Below are 13,700 nucleotides of genomic sequence, written 5' to 3' on the forward strand. Positions count from 1 at the left end.
TGTTTAAGCAAGTCAACCATAACAGCTATGTTTTTTTTTTAAAGGCAGTGAATGAGGCTGAATGAACTGTTTCGCTGCCAGACAAGGCTCCTCTGATAGCCAGGCGTAACGGTCGTAAGGATTCCCTGCATGGTGCTGAAAAGAAACAGTGCCCCAATAGTTTGTGGGCACCGTTTTCACCCTTATAGTGCAATTCATTTATTGCATAGTGTTGTGTCGTGGCTTTGCTGGCAATTTGTTTTTGAGTTTGCATCACCAAGATTTACATGCTAAAATTGCTACTGCCCCCTGGTGATGAAACAGTTTTTATGCATAAGACACATAACAGGCTTAATGCAGTGATTTAAATAAAATCATATTCTTTATTTTACAAATTTGCACAATAGTGGAATAGTGGTGAACACATAAAAATAAACACACTTACTCAAGTGCATACACACACACACACACACACAATCCTGATTTATGACACTGTTTGAAGGCTGACAATCTGTGGGTTGTCAAAGGGTTTGAACACACCTTATATCTGAGGCTTTCTTCAGGGAGGGACGTTCCTCCAGAACCCTGGGAGTGTGGACACCATTGGAGGTGTGAAGATGGATGAAATGAATGTTACTGTGTGAATTAAACTGTCATGTTACAAATGTTGATATGTTTTATTGTACTCTAAGTGCTATGGATTTATTGTTAAAGGGAAACTGTGTGATTTTGCTAGCTAGATTTCTTCACGCACGCGCACACACACACTCCTCATACAGCATACACACATGAACATGAACACAAACAGACCCAGAATACTCACGAAGCATAACATCGCCTTCCTTACTTCGATGGGCAATCAGATCACACATAGTCCAGTTAAACCATTTCACATTCACAATGCTCACATGACCCAGTGACTTTATCTATAAAAAAAGGAATGTGAACTGTGAAATATACACAGAGGAGGGTGCTGCTCAATGGTGGGTGACTCCATTCTGCCACGATGTAAACTACAACCCCATTTCTTGAGTCTAATGGAATAATCCCCATAAAAGTGACCAGGCTAGTGACTGATGGGAAAAACCATTGGCTAATGTTTAGTCAACAAGGGTTGCCATTTTCTGATTTCAGTACAGATGATGTGATGTAGCTTAACAAATAATCATGAACAGTGTTCATGATGTCAACATTAATCAATAAAATCAGTTTTGATTGTCTGTGCAATTGCTTGTGACGGGAGATCCCTATGTTTGGGTAAAAATGACATTTTCACTGTTTTCATTTATTGAGGGTGGTGACACGAGTGAAAGAGGGAGGGACAGTAGTGAGACAACGTGGGAGGAGTGAGAGAAAGAGATGAGGAAGAGAGAAGTAGAGACTGGCAAAGAGAGAGTTGGTAACAACAGCAATCAAGTGAAATAAAACACCATTTTTAAATCTTCCTGTTCCTCCTCAGCAACTCTCCTCCCAGATCTTACATTGCCTTGGACTACAGCTCCAATAGTGCACCTCTCTGTTACTTCCTGTGAAGCTCTCAGGTGATAGGTGGGTTCTAGACCTCCACCTGACCCTGGGTGAGGTGAGTTCTGAGCTGCTGGGCTGCATTGGTGATCTTCCTCTGGTGTCCCAACAGGTTCACCCCCAGGTTCTGCACATCCCTGAGGGAAGGAGAGAAGGAGAGAGTTCAGAAAAGTATCCATTGCTTATAAAAGCATGATTAGCATTTTATGAAAATAACTTTCTTGATATTGAAATGGAAGCCCAGGACTCACTCCATGGTTAGCCTGCTGACTCGGTCCAGTGTGTCCAGATGTGCCCTCTCAAACTGGTCCTTATACCTGTCCATCCTTAATGCTGTCAGCCACTCACTGACCGTCACCACCGACGACAGGTCTGTGGGGGTGGGGCTCAGCAGTGGCTGGGTGGAGCTTGAGTTGGAGAGGGAAAGATCGAGATCGAAAATGATTGGCCTAACATAGCAATGATTCAATACATTTACATGATAACGTAATACATGCTCTCCTAAGATCACTGTTTGGGAATGTGATCCGTTACGTCTGCTGTGTAAAATATGGAAGAAAAGGCAGATGGGAAGTGTATTCTCACCGGGGTTGCTCTGCCTTGAGGGAGGCAGGGTGTCGTATGAGCCTGTCCAGGGAGGAGAGGAGGGAGTCGAAGCCTAGCCGGTCGCCCCTCTCAGCCTGCCAACACTGCAGCATCAGGGAGTGGAGAGCTGGAGGACAGTTATGGGGGGCTGGGAGACGGTACTGGTCTGCTACCGCCTTCATTACCTGCATTATAGGGAGGAAAGAGAGAGAAGGTAGGGGAGGGGAGAAGAGGAACAGGGGCAGGGAGAGGGAGAGAGGCAAAGGGAGAGAGAGAGGCAAAGGGAGAGAGAGAAGGTAGGGGAGGGGAGAAGAGGAACAGGGGCAGGGAGAGGGAGAGAGGCAAAGGGAGAGAGGCAAAGGGAGAGAGAGAAGGTAGGGGAGGGGAGAAGAGGAACAGGGGCAGGGAGAGGGAGAGAGGCAAAGGGAGAGAGAGTGGCGAAGGGAGGAAGAGCAAGGAGAGAGAGAGAGAGGGGGGGAGAGAGAGAGAGGGGGGGGGAGAGAGAGAGGCAGAGAGAGGGGGAGAGAGAGAGGCAGAGAGAGAAGGGGAGAGAGAGAGAGAGAGAGAGAGAGAGAGAGGGAGGGGGGAGAGAGAGAGGCAGAGAGAGGGGGGAGAGAGAGGCAGAGAGAGGGGGGAGAGAGAGAGGCAGAGAGAGGGGGAGAGAGAGAGGCAGAGAGAGAAGGGGAGAGAGAGGGGGGGGAGAGAGAGAGGCAGAGAGAGGGGGGAGCGAGAGGCAGAGAGAGGGGGGAGAGAGAGGGGGGGGCAGAGAGAGGGGGAGAGAGAGAGAGAGAGAGAGGGGGAGAGAGAGAGGCAGAGAGAGGGGGGAGAGAGAGGGGGGGCAGAGAGAAAGAAGGAGGAAGCGTATTAGTAACCATCTGGATGTTAACAAGCTGCCCTATATAGAGAGGTCCCATCAGTACAGAGGGACTTAGAGATGATTAACCATTCTGTTCAGCTGTCAGTGTGTTTAGTCTCTGTTTGGCTCTCGCTTAACCCTCCCACAACTCACTTCCTGATTGCTCATGTCCCAGTATGGCCGCTCGCCATATGACATCACTTCCCACATGAGCACTCCGAAGCTCCAGACATCACTAGCTGAGCTGAACTTGCGATGCTGGAAGGCCTCCGGGGCTGTCCACCTGACAGGAATCTTACTGCCCTGAGAGGAGAGAGAGGGATGAGTGGTTGAGAGAGGAGAGCGATGGGGATGAGTGGTTGAGGACTGTGAATGTTGTGATCTTCTATTAACATAAGTAGTCTTTTAGAGTGGAAATACAAGACTAATCATCATCAAACAAACACAGAAGCATATCAACAGGAAAACTCCATTTCCCAGCAGCATGTACCAGTGAGGCAGTGTAGGTGGGCATGTTATGGTCCAGACCCCTCATGAGCCGCGACAGCCCAAAGTCAGACACCTTACACACCAGGTTAGAGTTGACCAGCACGTTCCTGGCAGCCAGGTCCCGGTGGACAAAGTTCCTTTCAGAGAGGTACCTCATCCCAGCCCCAACACCCCTCACCATCCCTACCAGCTGGAGAACACTGAACTGATCCTCATTCTCCTGGGGAGTGAGAGAGATGGAGAGATAGAGAGAGATAGATTATTGTCAGTTATTGTAATATAATGTACTGTTTTCTCAGTCTCACCCTGAGGAGTTAGTTATTGTGTACATGGGAGTACAATGTAGTCTAACGTTGTTTAGATGGGAGTTGTAGTTCTTTGTCTAACATGGTGTAGCTGTTGTAGCTCTCACCCTGAGGAAGGCATCTAGTGGTCCATTCTCCATGAACTCAGTGATGATCCTCTCTGGTGGGTTGTGGGTGACCACCCCCTCCAGCTTCAGCACGTTGGGGTGGTCAAACTGTCCCAGCACCCCCGCCTCAGTCATAAACACTGCCTTCTCTCTGTCTGTCACGCCCCAGCGCAGCGTCTTCACCGCCACCAGCACCTCCCTACGACCCAGGGGCCGGTAGCGCCCCCGAGACACCTCCCCAAACTGGGCTGGAGGGGGTGGGGGAAAGGGTGGGAGAGAGAGAGATATATTATGAGTTTAGTTTGGACCCAGCTTGACTCCTGGCCCAACTTATGAGCTATGAAAACACCTGACAAGCTTTTTTACAGAATTATCCCTGTAAGCATGGATCAAACCAGGACTCCTACCTGCACCAATCACCTCTTCTATCTTAAGGTGAGAGGGGTCGATCTCACGGGCAAACTCCTTGACCGCCTCACTGGGGTCCTCATAGGTGGAAGGGTCTACGTAGTACTTCACCCCCCCTGACAGAAGGAACACACAGAGCAGGGATGGCTGTAGTGAACCAGTACAACTACAAAATAGGGCCTGTGGAGTGTGTTGATGTACAGTATTTGGCCCTAGACTTGGACATGTCTGGGTCAAGCCATGCTGTGTGACATGCTGTGTGACATGCTGCGTGATGGCAGAACACTGAGCCCAGAGGGATAATGGCACCCTCAATAAAAACATACTACGTTTGTAAAAGCAGAACATGTATTTCTTCCTCTCCTCATCTTTCTCCCTCCTTATCCCTCTCCCTTTCATTGCCCACATCTTTTTCTCTCTGTCTCTCTACAGATGTCTCATGCTGTCACTCTCTCTTCTTCTCTGTCTTTCCCTCCCCTCCCCTCCCCCCCTCTTTCTCCCACAAGCCCTTGGGGTTATGATGGTAATGGGCATTAGACACGGTCACTACCTCCATTCTCCTCTATAACACAGTGCAGAGGCATCCTCTGCACCAACATGTCAACAACACCATAGAAGTAGCATATACTGTATGTGCAGCTGAGAATATTACAGACAGAATGGTAATAATAGCCATCATACACCCTGACTCACCTTTGTGGCTGATGTACCTCTGGAGTCTGTCACTGTAGGGGCTCTCCCTCCTCTTACTGAGTAAAGACAACAAACCAGTGTTTCAGAACATTGCACTGTGTGTGTGTGTGTGTGTGTGTGTGTGTGTGTGTGTGTGTGTGTATGACATGATCATGTATGTGTGGATAGGAGTTAAGGACCCACTCACCTGCGGAACACAATAACGACCACTATCGCCACAACGACCAGGAGGAAGGCTGCCCCGCCCATCACAGAACCAACCAATAGAGGGAGCCGATTCTGGATCTGCTTAGAACTCCCCTCTGAGAAAGAAAAAGTGAGAAGCAGAGAGCAATTTAGAGGGTGTGTTTGACTGTGTGTGTATGTGAGTGTGGTGCGTGCATTTGTGTGTGAGTTACCTAGAGCCAATGTAGTGAAGTAGATAGTATGACTGTAGGGGCCATAGCCCCTCTCGTTGCGGGCCCTGATCTGGAAGGCGTAGATGGAGCCGGGAGCCAGATAGTTGACGGTCACTGTGTTGGTCTCACTGAACACACTCACTGCACTGTCCTCATCTGAACCCTGGGAGAGAGGGGGAGGGAGGGCGAATGGTTCAGTCTCTGGGTGTATGTACTTGTGTCTGCATGCATGTGTGTAGCCTATACCTTGTCGTAGTATCTGAGCTGGTACTCCAGTATGTCTCCATTGGGTCTGTCAGGCTGTGGCCAGGACAGGGTGATGGAGTCTGGGGCTCGACTCAACTGGTGCAGGCTAGGGACCGGAGAGGGTACTGGGAGAGAGAGAGAGACGGTGAGAGAGATGTATGAGTTTTGTAAAGAAGAGGGAGGAAGAAAGAGGAACAGGAGAGAAAACATAAGCTGGCATTTCCAGATCATGTAATTTCTGTAGTGACCAGATGGGGGCAGCATGACACAGACTAGTGAATGAGCCAGCTCTGTAGAGTGCTGTATGGCCAAAGACTTGTATAACTGACCCAAGATAGACCAAAGCCTGTTGTTTCCAATGGGAGAAAATGAATCATAGTGGGAAGAACAAGCTAGGAGGTGGGTAGAGCTAAGCACAAGCTAGTGAGATCCTATTGGAGCGTTCTAGCATTTTTGTGTTGCTATCATGTTGTTGTCATGTTGTGTTGCTACCATGCTATGTTGTTGTCTTAGGTCTCTCTTTATGTAGTGTTGTGTTGTCTCTCTTGTTTGGTCCTATATTTATTTATTTTAATCCCAGCCCCCGTCCCCACAGGATGTCTATTGCCTTTTGGTAGGCCGTCATTGTAAATAAGAATTTGTTCTTAACTGACTTGCCTAGTTAAATAAAAAATACAATGAATTAATTAATTTGGGAACGCTTACTATGAAGTGCCCGTCTGCAATAACTCAATAAGCCCTTGCACTCCTTCTAAACAACAACATGTTTTAGAAACGTTGGCAAAGGGTAAAGTATAAAAAACGCAGCCCATTCTGTTTGTTACAGATTATAGTTTTGGAAACAGATAACTGTATGGACATCAAATGTTTAATCGATGAGAAAATGAGCAGAATGACGCCAACTGGACTTACTCTGATCACCATATTTGGTAGTGAGTTGAAACGCCAACCAGATGCTTCACATTTATACATCCATTGAAATATCTGTCTCATTGTTCTAACTGTGGTATGGACTTGCCAGCCAGACTTAGCTGTGTATCTATTACAATTCCTGTCATTTCACAACCCCAAATGCTTTTTCTAACTCACAGAAGGCAACACAAACAGAGGTTATAACAACCTACTAATACCATTATTATTAGCAGATCTCTGGCCGTATGGGGGCTTCAAAATGTTATTTGTTCAAATCTAATTGGCTATTAGAAATACTTTCTTTTTAAAAGGAGGAAAATAGTTAAATAAAAAGTTACAAGTTTCTCTCTGTCTGTCTATAAACTGTCTGTCTAAACTGTCTGTCTGTAAACTCTCTCCCTCTCTCCATCCCTCTCTATATCTCTCTGTCTGTCTATAAACTGTCTGTCTATACTGTCTGTCTGTAAACTCTCTCCCTCTCTCTCCGTCCCTCTCTATATCTCTCTGTCTGTCTATAAACTGTCTGTCTATACTGTCTGTCTGTAAACTCTCTCCCTCTCTCTCCGTCCCTCTCTATATCTCTCTGTCTGTCTATAAACTGTCTGTCTATACTGTCTGTCTGTAAACTCTCTCCCTCTCTCTCCGTCCCTCTCTCTATCTCTCTTCTGAGCATAATGTGAGCTGACAGGATATCGAGCCCAGAGAGCAGGACCGGATAAGATGGAGAGCAGAAAAGAGGGAGAGATAGAAACCCATACTCAAAGAAACTGATGTAGACTGACAGACATGAAGTACACACACACACACACACAAGTAAGTTACAACATATAAAGTGATTTTCAAACACTATGAGATTCACGGTGACGTGGGGAGCAACACGAGAAACTTCTTGCAGGATTTGAAAATTACTTTTAATCCTACAGTGTGATGTTAATGAGAAGCCTTTTAACCACAGATCATAGAAACGCTGTTTTCACGTATGTAGACACTGGTTTGGTGCTGGAGATGAAAAGCGGCAGAAGGGCCCTTTAAGCCTGACTCATGCTCTCACCTGATTGGCTAGTAGTGAAATTGATGCTGGTGAATTGAGGTGGGAAAGGACTCAGAGCTGAGACATCATTGACTGCTTGCACCTGGCAATCAACAGCAGGAAAACGTAAGACAAGGTTAGGTTAACTAAGTGGATGTACATTTAATTCAGTATCTATATGAGGTAGGTGACTCTATTGCACAAGTTTTATACCTGTATGAGGTAGGTGATGGGAAATGTAGTGTCTATAGGGGATAGGGATCAGGGAAGTTTTAGTTCTACCTGTATGAGATAGTTAACTCTAGTGCTCATGGGAGTTGTAGTCATACCTGTATAAGGTAGGTGACTCTGGTGAGCAGGTTGTTAAGGGTGACCTTGGTCTGCCTGATGCCCGTCTGGGATGGGGTGAAGGTGACCGCCTCTCCACACCAGGAGCATGCCCCCGGGGCGGTGAAGGTGGCCGAGGGACAGATCCTACACACCACCCCATACCACACCTCACTACGACCACCCATGTCCACTGGAGGGCGCCAGCGCAGAGACACCCCACCATCACTACTCTCATACTCCCAGGAGACAGAGGTCGGAGCAGAGGGAGAGCCTGGGACAGATAGAGAGAATGAGTGATGTCAGAGAGAGACAGAGAGAGAGGGATGGGGACTGGGGAGACAAATGGGGCTTAGAAAGTAAGGCACAGTATATGTTAGTGAACAATAATCTAATAATTTAAATGTAATCTAGGAAGAGAGGAAGAGAGAGATGGATAAGAAGGGAAGGAAGGAGAGAGAGTAAGGGAGGGAGAAAGAGGGAAGGAAGGAGAGAGAGTAAGGGAGGGAGGGAGAGGGAAGGAAGGAGAGAGAGTAAGGGAGGGAGAAAGAGGGAAGGAAGGAAGGAGAGAGAGTAAGGAAGGGAGAAAGAGGGAAGGAAGGAGAGAGAGTAAGGGAGGGAGAATGAGGGAAGGAAGGAGAGAGAGTAAGGGAGGGAGAAAGAGGGAAGGAAGGAGAGAGAGTAAGGGAGGGAGAAAGAGGGAAGGAAGGAGAGAGAGTAAGGGAGGGAGAAAGAGGGAAGGAAGGAGAGAGAGTAAGGGAGGGAGAAAGAGGGAAGGAAGGAGAGAGAGTAAGGGAGGGAGAAAGAGGGAAGGAAGGAGAGAGAGTAAGGAAGGGAGAAAGAGGGAAGGAAGGAAGGAGAGAGAGTAAGGGAGGGAGAAAGAGGGAAGGAAGGAGAGAGAGTAAGGGAGTGAGGGAGAAAGAGGGAAGGAAGGAGAGAGAGTAAGGAAGGGAGAAAGAGGGAAGGAAGGAAGGAGAGAGAGTAAGGGAGGGAGAAAGAGGGAAGGAAGGAGAGAGAGTAAGGGAGGGAGAAAGAGGGAAGGAAGGAGAGAGAGTAAGGGAGGGAGAAAGAGGGAAGGAAGGAGAGAGAGTAAGGGAGGGAGAAAGAGGGAAGGAAAGAAAAGGCCTTCAGAAAGTTCACCCCTTGACCTTTTCCACATGTTGTTGTGTTTCAGCAATAATTTAAAATCGATACAATTGAGTCACTGGCCTATACACAATAGCCCATAATGTCAAAGTTGAATTATGATTTCAGACATTTTTACAAATTAATACAAAATGAAAAGCTGAATGTCTTGAGTCAATAAATATTCAACCCCTTTGTTATGACAAGCCTAAATAAGCTCAGGAGTAAACATTTTGCTTAACAAGTCACATAATAAGTTGCATGGACTCTGTGAGCAATAATAGTGTTTATCATGGTTTCTAAATGACTACCTCATCACTGTACCCCACACATACAATTATCTGTAAGGTCTTTCAGTTGAGCAGTGAGTATCAAACACAGATTCAACCACAAAGACCAGGGAGGTTTTCCAATGACTCACAAAGAAGGACATTGAATATTCCTTTGAGCATGGTGAAGTTATTCATTACAATTCCAAAATACAGGCGTCCTTCCCTAACTCAGCTGCCAGAGAAGAAAGAAACCACTCAGGGATTTTTACCATGAGGCCAATGGTGACTTTACAACAGATACAGAGTTTAATGGCTGTGACAGGAAAAAACTGAGGATGGATCAACAACATTGTAGTTACTCCACAATACTAATCTAAATGACAGAGTGAAAAGAAGGAAACCTGTGCAGAATACAAATACTCCAAAACACGCATCGTGTTTGCAAACATGTTTTACAGTATTACTTTAGTGCCTTGTTGCAAACAGGATGCGTGTTTTACAGTATTACTTTAGTGCCTTGTTGCAAACAGGATGCGTGTTTTACAGTATTACTTTAGTGCCTTGTTGCAAACAGGATGGGTGTTTTACAGTATTACTTTAGTGCCTTGTTGCAAACAGGACGAGTGTTTTACAGTATTACTTTAGTGCCTTGTTGCAAACAGGATGCGTGTTTTACAGTATTACTTTAGTGCCTTGTTGCAAACAGGATGCGTGTTTTACAGTATTACTTTAGTGCCTTGTTGCAAACAGGATGCGTGTTTTACAGTATTACTTTAGTGCCTTGTTGCAAACAGGATGGGTGTTTTACAGTATTACTTTAGTGCCTTGTTGCAAACAGGACGAGTGTTTTACAGTATTACTTTAGTGCCTTGTTGCAAACAGGATGCGTGTTTTACAGTATTACTTTAGTGCCTTGTTGCAAACAGGATGCGTGTTTTACAGTATTACTTTAGTGCCTTGTTGCAAACAGGATGCGTGTTTTACAGTATTACTTTAGTGCCTTGTTGCAAACAGGATGCGTGTTTTACAGTATTACTTTAGTGCCTTGTTGCAAACAGGATGCGTGTTTTACAGTATTACTTTAGTGCCTTGTTGCAACAAGGCACTAAAGTAATACTGCAACAACTTTATGTCCTGAATACAAAGTGTTATTTTTGGGGCAAATCCAACACAACACATCACTGATGTCACTTGTTAATAAATCCACTTCAATCAGTGTAAAGAAGGATTTTGAAGCCTTGAGACAATTGATGCATGGATTGTGTATGTGTACCATTCAGAGGGTGAATGGGCAAGAGATTTTCAAGAACTGCAACGCTGCTGGGTTTTTCCACACTTTAACAGTTTCCCTCTGTACCAACAATGGTCCACCACCCAATAATATGCAGCCAACATTACAACTGTGGGAAGCATTGGAGTCAACATGGGCCAGCACCCCTGTGGAACCCTGACACCTAGAGTCCACGCCCTGACGAATTGAGGCTGTTCTGGGGGCAAAGGGGGGTTCAACTCAATATTAGGAAGGTGTTTCTAACACTGGAGTTGCTTACTAAGAACACAGTGAATGTTCCTGAGTGGCCTAGTTACAATTTTGACTTAAATCGGCTTGAAAATCTATGGCAAAACTTGAAAATGTCTGTCTAGCAATGATCAACAACCAACTTGACAGCGCTTGAAGAATGTAAAAAAGAATCATGTGCAAATATTGTACAATCCAGGTGTGCAAAGACTCAGCTGTAATCGCTGCCAAATGTGTTCCTAACATGCATTGACTCAGGGGTGTGAATACTTATGTAAATGAGATATTTCTGTATTTCATTTTCAATGCATTTACAAAAATTCCTTTTGTCATTATGGGGTATTGTGTGTAGATGGGTGAGAGAAAAACATCTATTGAATCCATTTTGAATTCAGGCTGTAACACAACAAAATGTGGAATAAGTCAGGGGGTGTGAATACTTTCTGAAAGCACTGTGCATATTACATGTGCTGAAGTAGATCTCTGGGTAAAAGCATCGGCTAAATGACTCAATATATATGTTACATCATCTCAAGAAAGGTGAAAGCTTTTCAATCAGACAAATCTATTTGTTCACAATGCTGCTAGTGCATGTAGCTAATCTGATTCACACACACACACACACACACACACACACACACACACACACACACACACACACACACACACACACACACACACACACACACACACACACACACACACACACACACACACACACACACACACACACACACACACACACACACACACACACACACACACACAGCTCACTTGTGCAGGCGGAGGAGTTGACGTCGGCTGGTGCTCTGTAGAAGCCACTGCGACACTCACACACACGTGATCCCTCCTGACTGGTTCTGCTGTTTGACGGACACACTGAACACGGAACCGAACCCAACACCGACTTAAAGTACCCCACTGGACATTCTGCAGAGAGAGAGATGGAGGGAGAAAGTGAGAGAGAGAGAGATAGAGGCGTCTTTGGGTCGGTACTAGTGCCAGGATCAACATATTAAAACAGCACTCATCAACTCCAGTTCACACATGATCATAGAGAAGAATGTACTTACTGTACTAGTGAGAGATTCTGCCTATACTGTAGCTCTCTCTGAACGTACCGTAATGCAGTGAGAGATTCTGCCTATACTGTAGCACTCTCTGAACGTACTGTAATGCAAAATTGTAATTATTTGCCTACCTCCTCATGCCTTTTGCACACATTGTATATAGACCCCCCCTTCGTTTTCTACTGTGTTATTGACTTGTTAATTGTTTACTCCATGTGTAACTCTTTGTTGTATGCTCACACTGCTATGCTTTATCTTGGCCAGGTCGCAGTTGCAAATGAGAACTTGTTCTCAACTAGCCTACCTGGTTAAATAAAGGTGTTCTCAACTAGCCTACCTGGTTAAATAAAGGTGTTCTCAACTAGCCTACCTGGTTAAATAAAGGTGTTCTCAACTAGCCTACCTGGTTAAATAAAGGTGTTCTCAACTAGCCTACCTGGTTAAATAAAGGTGTTCTCAACTAGCCTACCTGGTTAAATAAAGGTGTTCTCAACTAGCCTACCTGGTTAAATAAAGGTGTTCTCAACTAGCCTACTGGTTAAATAAAGGTGTTCTCAACTAGCCTACCTGGTTAAATAAAGGTGAAATAAAAAAAAAAAAAAAAAAAAAGTGAGAGATTCTGCCTATACTGTAGCTCTCTCTGAGCGTACTGTAATGCAGTGAGAGATTCTGCCTATACTGTAGCTCTCTCTGAGCGTACTGTAATGCAGTGAGAGATTCTGCCTATACTGTAGCTCTCTCTGAGCGTACTGTAATGCAGTGAGAGATTCTGCCTATACTGTAGCTCTCTCTGAGCGTACTGTAATGCAGTGAGAGATTCTGCCTATACTGTAGCTCTCTCTGAGCGTACTGTAATGCAGTGAGAGATTCCTGCCTATACTGTAGCTCTCTCTGAGCGTACTGTAATGCAGTGAGAGATTCTGCCTATACTGTAGCTCTCTCTGAGCGTACTGTAATGCAGTGAGAGATTCTGGCCTATACTGTAGCTCTCTCTGAGCGTACTGTAATGCAGTGAGAGATTCTGCTATACTGTAGCACTCTCTGAGCGTACTGTAATGCAGTGAGAGATTCTGCCTATACTGTAGCACTCTCTGAGCGTACTGTAATGCAGTGAGAGATTCTGCCTATAACTGTAGCACTCTCTGAACGTACTGTAATGCAGTGAGAGATTCTGCCTATACTGTAGCTCTCTCTGAACGTACTGTAATGCAGTGAGAGATTCTGCCTATACTGTAGCTCTCTCTGAGCGTACTGTAATGCAGTGAGAGATTCTGCCTATACTGTAGCTCTCTCTGAGCGTACTGTAATGCAGTGAGAGATTCTGCCTATACTGTAGCTCTCTCTGAGCGTACTGTAATGCAGTGAGAGATTCTGCCTATACTGTAGCTCTCTCTGAGCGTACTGTAATGCAGTGAGAGATTCTGCCTATACTGTAGCTCTCTCTGAGCGTACTGTAATGCAGTGAGAGATTCTGCCTATACTGTAAGCACTCTCTGAGCGTACTGTAATGCAGTGAGAGATTCTGCCTATACTGTAGCTCTCTCTGAACGTACCGTAATGCAGTGAGAGATTCTGCCTATACTGTAGCACTCTCTGAACGTACTGTAATGCAGTGAGAGATTCTGCCTATACTGTAGCTCTCTCTGAACGTACTGTAATGCAGTGAGAGATTCTGCTATACTGTAGCTCTCTCTGACGTCTGTATGCAGTGAGAGATTCTGCCTATACTCGTAGGCTCTCTCTGAACGTACCGTAATGCAGTGAGAGTTCTGCCTATAACTGGAGCCTCTCCTGAACGTTACTGTAATTGCAGTGAGAGATTCTGCCTATACTGTAGCTCTCTGAGCGTACTGTA

At 45.5% G+C, this 13,700-nt stretch overlaps 1 protein-coding gene across 1 annotated transcript in view; it reads right to left on the minus strand.

Moving 5' to 3' along the window:
- Positions 1–342: 342 nt before the first annotated feature.
- Positions 343–13,700, minus strand: part of ephb6 (eph receptor B6) — a 51,854-nt gene continuing 38,496 nt past the window's right edge. The window contains exons 6-19 of the mRNA XM_031787238.1: positions 11,550–11,705; positions 7,862–8,133; positions 7,554–7,635; positions 5,591–5,715; positions 5,345–5,507; positions 5,134–5,248; positions 4,947–5,002; positions 4,253–4,369; positions 3,846–4,093; positions 3,435–3,653; positions 3,098–3,247; positions 2,089–2,273; positions 1,755–1,910; positions 343–1,640 (exon numbers count right to left, since the gene is read on the minus strand). Coding sequence (XP_031643098.1) covers positions 1,535–1,640; positions 1,755–1,910; positions 2,089–2,273; positions 3,098–3,247; positions 3,435–3,653; positions 3,846–4,093; positions 4,253–4,369; positions 4,947–5,002; positions 5,134–5,248; positions 5,345–5,507; positions 5,591–5,715; positions 7,554–7,635; positions 7,862–8,133; positions 11,550–11,705 — 2,150 coding nt within the window. The 3' untranslated portion in view covers positions 343–1,534. The remainder of the gene's footprint in view (positions 1,641–1,754; positions 1,911–2,088; positions 2,274–3,097; positions 3,248–3,434; positions 3,654–3,845; positions 4,094–4,252; positions 4,370–4,946; positions 5,003–5,133; positions 5,249–5,344; positions 5,508–5,590; positions 5,716–7,553; positions 7,636–7,861; positions 8,134–11,549; positions 11,706–13,700) is intronic.

Source organism: Oncorhynchus kisutch, linkage group LG13 (assembly GCF_002021735.2).
Source record: "Oncorhynchus kisutch isolate 150728-3 linkage group LG13, Okis_V2, whole genome shotgun sequence".
NCBI classification, from domain to species: domain Eukaryota; kingdom Metazoa; phylum Chordata; class Actinopteri; order Salmoniformes; family Salmonidae; genus Oncorhynchus; species Oncorhynchus kisutch.